The sequence below is a fragment of the Hylobates moloch genome, unplaced genomic scaffold (assembly GCF_009828535.3).
Source record: "Hylobates moloch isolate HMO894 unplaced genomic scaffold, HMol_V3 SCAFFOLD_4, whole genome shotgun sequence".
Lineage (NCBI taxonomy): Eukaryota > Metazoa > Chordata > Mammalia > Primates > Hylobatidae > Hylobates > Hylobates moloch.
In genome coordinates, this window is record NW_026652279.1 from 52,438,093 (window position 1) to 52,443,577 (window position 5,485).

The following is a 5,485-nucleotide window of genomic DNA, read 5'->3' on the forward strand; positions in this document are numbered from 1 at the left end:
TTTGGCTTTTCCGTGATGTTGTAAAAATGTAATGAGTCTGAGTTCTTTAATTTGACATAATGTATTTGAGACTGATACATGTTTTTGCATGTATCATTAGTTTGCTCCTTTTCATTAATAAATAGTGCTATTTTGTGGAGGTACCACAGTTTGTGAACCCTTCATCACTTGAAGGATATTTGGTTATTTTTAGGTTTTGATGATTACAAATAAGTCTTCTATAAACCTCTCTGTAATTTTTTGTTTGAATATTGAAGTTTCGGCCGGGCGCGGTGGCTCACGCTTGTAATCCCAGCACTTTGGGAGGCCGAGGCGGGCGGATCACGAGGTCAGGAGATCGAGACCACGGTGAAACCCCGTCTCTACTAAAAATACAAAAGCTGGGCATGGTTGCGGGCGCCTGTAGTCCCAGCTACTCGGAGAGGCTGAGGCAGGAGAATGGCATGAACTCGGGAGGCGGAGCTTGCAGTAAGCCGAGATTGCGCCACTTGCACTCCAGCCTGGGCGACAGAGCGAGACTCTGTCTCAAAAAAAAAATAAATAAATAAAATGAATATTGAAGTTTCACTCATTTGGGCTAAATACTCAAGGAAGGAGATTGCTGGGCCATATATTAAGTGTACATTTAGCTTGACAAGACACTGCCAAACTGTTTTCCAAATTGACTGTGCCATACTGTATTTTCACCGAAATATATGAGATGCGGCCGGGCGCAGTGGATCATGCCTGTAATCCCAGCACTTTGGGAGGCCGAGGCAGGAGGATCACCTGAGGTTGAGAGTTCAAGACCAGCCTGACCAACATGGAGAAACCCTGTCTCTACTAAAAATGCAAAATTAGCCAGTCGTAGTGGCACAAGCCTGTAATCCCAGCTACTAAGGAGGCTGAGGCAGGAGAATCGCTTGAACTTGGGAGATGGAGGTTGTAGTGAGCCGAGATCACGCCATTGCATTCCAGCCTAGGCAACAAGAATGAAACTCCACCTCAAAAAAAAAAAAAACCCAAACCAGAGTTGCTCCACTTTTATCTATTATATATTGGTGTTCCATTAACATCTATTTTTGTAGAACATATTTCTCTGATTTAAAAAGATAAAAGTGTTAGCTGGGTGTGTTGGCATGAGTCTGTTGTCCCAGCTAATGGGGAGGCTGAGGCAAGAGGATCACTTGAGCCCAGGAGTGAGAGGCTGCAGTGAGCCCTGATCATACCATTGCACCCCAGTCTGAGCAACAGAGTGAGATCCTGTCTCAAAATAAACAAATAAATAAACGTGATTTTGAAAAAAGATAAGATTAAATTTAAAAAAATAAAAATGATTTTGAAAGCACTTATCTAAATGAGAAATACAATGCATTTTTATTTCCCTTACAATATAGAAAATAAGTATTTGAAAAAAGTAATGCATTTCTGCTGGGTGCGGTGGCTCACGCCTGTAATCCTAGCACTTTGGGAGGCCAAGACGGGCGGATTACCTGAGGTCAGGAGTTCAAGACCAGCCTGGCCAACATGGTGAAACCCTGTCCCTACTAAAATACAAAAACTAGCTGGGCATGATGGCGGGTGCCTGTAATCCCAGCTACTCAGGAAGCTGAGATGGGAGAGTCTCTTCAACCTGGGAGATGGTGGTTGCAGTGAGCTGAGATTGCACCACTGCACTCCAGCCTGGGCAGCTGAGCGAGACTCCGTCTCAAAAAATAAAAATTAAAAAAAAAAAAAAGTAATGCATTTTTATTTCAGAACTATTGTCTATTATTGGAATAAATAATAGAAAAAAGTCTTTAGAAAAGATTTTTTTGAAGGTTGTTTTTAATAGTTCAGTGTCCTGTTAGTGGCTACCTTTTAGCTTTGAAGTATACGTACACTAATTCCCAAACTAAAATTGGTGCTATTGGGCGTGGTGGCTCACGCTTGTAATCCCAGCACTTTGGGAGGCCGAGGCGGGCGGATCACAAGGTCAGGAGATCGAGACCACAATGAAACCCCGTCTCTACTAAAAATACAAAAAATTAGCCGGGCGTGGTGGCGGGCACCTGTAGTCCCAGCTACTCGGGAGGCTGAGGCAGGAGAATGGCGTGAACCCAGGAGGCGGAGCTTGCAGTGAGCTGAGATCGCGCCACTGCACTCCAGCCTGGGTGACAGAGTGAGACTCCGTCTCAAAAAAAAAAAAAAAAATTGGTGCTATCTGTTTTAGAGTTATTTTTGGGGCCTAATTAAGAGCCTTCTATGAACTGGACACTCTACTGAGCCCCATGGGAATAAGGATGTGTCTGAGAACTTCAGAATGCCACAGTCTGGTAGAAATAGTCACATCAGTCTGTGATAAGTATTTACACCAAATCCTTTACCAGCAGCAAAGAAACAGACATCTGCTATACAACAGAGTTGGGTGGGAAGGGGTGGAAATGTGGAGGTTCAGGCAATATTAATAACCTTAGCATTGGCCGGGTGTGGTGGCTCACACCTGTAATCCGTGCACTTTGGGACGCCGAGGCAGGCGGATCACCTGAGGTTGGGAGTTCGAGAGCAGCCTAGCCAGCATGGTGAAACCCCATCTCTACTAAAAATAGAAAAATTAGTTGGGTGTGGTGGAAGGCGCCTGTAATCCCAGCTACTCGGGAAGCTGAGGCAGGAGAATCGCTTGAAACCGGGAGGCGGAGCTTGCAGTGAGTGAAAATCACACCATTGCACTCCAGCCTGGGCAACAGAGAGAGACTCTGTCTCAAAAAATAAAAAAAATTGGCTGGGTGAGGTGGCTCACGCTTGTAATCCCAGCACTTTGGGGGGCCGAGTTGGGCGGATGACAAGGTCAGCAGTTCGAGGCCAGCCTGGCCAACACAGTGAAACCCTGTCTCTACCAAAAATACAAAAATTAGCTGGGCATGGTGGCAGGCACCTGTAACCCCAGCTACTCGGGAGGCTGACGCATGAGAATCATTTGAACCCGGGAGGAGGAGCCGAGATCGTGCCACTGCACTCCAGCCTGGGCGACAGAGCTAGATTCAGTCTCGGGAAAACAACAACAACAACAGCAACAACAACAAAAACCTCTAGCATTGATTGAGCTTCTCTTCTGAGCCAGACAGAGTGCAAGGTTCTGGGAGACCAAAGGTGATTGAAACCTACCTGGCCATTGCTGTCATAGAACCTGCTAATTGAGGAGATGAAATTACCGTAAGATTCCAAATACATACAGAATTACAGATTCAAATGATTTGGTTTTTGAAGGACTAGAATGAGAGAATGACAAGAGGAATCGCTTTTAGGGTTACTCTTAAGAAATGCATTTAAGCTTAAAGAACAAGGCGTCAGATGAGTGAAGAGGGACAGAAATAACATTTTTCTTAAAAACTTAAAATAGGCTCGGTGTGGTGGCTCACACCTGTAATCCTTACACTTTGGGAGACCTACGCGGGAGACTGCTTGAGCCCAGGAGACACCAGCTTGGGCAACATAGTGCGAACCCGTCTCTACAAAAAAATAAATTTCGACAGGCGCGGTGGCACTTGCCTGTAGCCATGGCTACTCAGGAGGCTGAGGTGGGAGGATCTCTTGAGCCCAGCAGGGAAAGGCTGTGGTGAGCTGTGGTCGCACCACTGTACTCCAGCCTGGGCAACAGAAGCTAGAACAGACTAAACGGTAAAGTAAGAACTGGCAACACTCAAATAGGAAACTATTGGAAATTCACACAATTATTTCAACAATAACAACAATAACAAACTGTAAGGCCGGGGGCGGTGGCTCACGCTTGTAATCCCAGCACTTGGCACGAGGTCAGGAGATCGAGACCACGGTGAAACCCCGTCTCTACTAAAAAATATAAAAAATTAGCCGGGCGTGGTGGCGGGCACCTGTAGTCCCAGCTACTCGGAGAGGCTGAGGCAGAAGAATGGCGTGAAGCCGGGAGGCGGAGCTTGCAGTGAGCCGAGATTGCGCCACTGCACTCCAGCCTGGGCGACAGAGCAAGACTCCGTCTCACACACACACAAAAAAATTGTAAGAAGTAAGAAGTGGAAGCTGAGTGTGATGGCATGTGCCTGTAATCCCAGCTACTCAGGAGGCTGAGGCCCAGCTACTCAGGATTGCTTGAGCCCAGGAGTTCAAGCCCAGCCTGTGTGACATAGTGAGATCCTGTCTCGATAAAATAAATAAATAAAAACAGATGGAGATAACCTATAAAGAAAAATTTAAGGCCTGTTTCAATTTATCACAGACCTTGATTGGACGCTGATTCAAACATTGTTAAAAAATAAAATGAGGGAAGAGAAAAATATGTAAGATAAATGGAGTTTTTTTTTTTTTTTTTTTGAGATCCACCGCCTGGATTCAAGCAATTCTCCTGCCTCAGCCCCCACCAGTAGCTGGAACTACAGGCGCGTGCCACCATGCCTGGCTAATTTTTGTATTTTTAGTACAGACGGGGTTTCTCCATGCTGGCCAGCTGGTCTCAAACTCCTGACCTCAGGTGATCTACCTGCCTTGGCCTCCCAAAGTGCTGGGATTAAAGGCGTGAGCCACGGTGCCCAGCCAGATAATTGGAGTTTTGAATACTGCTGGATATTTGAACATAACATATATTTGAATACTTTGATAATATTAAATAATGATCTTTAAAATTATGTTTAGATGTAAAAAGGATATCGTAGTTATAGTAGGAACAAAGTATTTTTTCCCCCCTGGATTTATTTATTTATTGAGACAGCCTCTCTGCAGCCTCGGGCTCCTGGGCTGAAGGGATCCAATGACCTCAGCCCCCTGAGTAGCTAGGACCACAGGCATGTCTTACCACACCCACATACCTGGCTATTTTCTTTTTCTTTTCTTTTTTTTTTTTTTTTTTTTTGGTAACAATGAGATCTCACTATGTTGCCCAGGCTGGTCTCATACTCTTGGACTCAAGTGTTCCTGCCACCTCGGCCTCCTGAGACATACTGAGATTACAGGTGTGAGCCACGGCACCGGCCTTTTCCCTGAATTTATGAAAGAAATCACAGGCGATCTGGTACTTGTTTCAAAATAACCCATGGAGGAGGAATGGACGGCAATTTAGATGAAACCAGACTGGCTTTAAGTAAATTATTATGACAAAAAGTAGACATACTTTGGTACATGTTTGAACTTTCCCATAATAAAACATTCTCAAAAAGCTGGGGAAAAAACCCCAGGAAAACAAATAAGATGATTTTTGTTTTTTGTTTGTTTTTTTGTTTTTTTTTTGTGACAGAGTCTCTCTCTGTCGCCCAGGCTGGAGTGCAGTGGCATGATCTCGATCTTGGCTCACTGCAACCTCCACCTCCTGGATTCAAGCGATTCTCGTGCCTCAGACTCCCGAGTAGCTAGGATTATTTCCGTTTGTATTGACTACTTCCACAACTGCTAAGCTCTTCCTCAGAATGTATAATCTTCTCTTAAGTTTCCCTAAGCTATTCCAATATAGATTCTTCCCATATATTTTCATAGCTTCTCTTACTCTTTTTTTTTTTTTTTT

The 5,485-nt window shown here is 44.7% G+C and overlaps 1 protein-coding gene across 1 annotated transcript in view; it reads left to right on the top strand.

Moving 5' to 3' along the window:
* Positions 1-5,031: 5,031 nt before the first annotated feature.
* DPPA2 (developmental pluripotency associated 2) overlaps positions 5,032-5,485 on the top strand; it is a 22,480-nt gene continuing 22,026 nt past the window's right edge. Inside the window, exon 1 of the mRNA XM_058438156.1 lies at positions 5,032-5,068. Within this exon, the coding sequence (XP_058294139.1) occupies positions 5,032-5,068 (37 nt within the window). The remainder of the gene's footprint in view (positions 5,069-5,485) is intronic.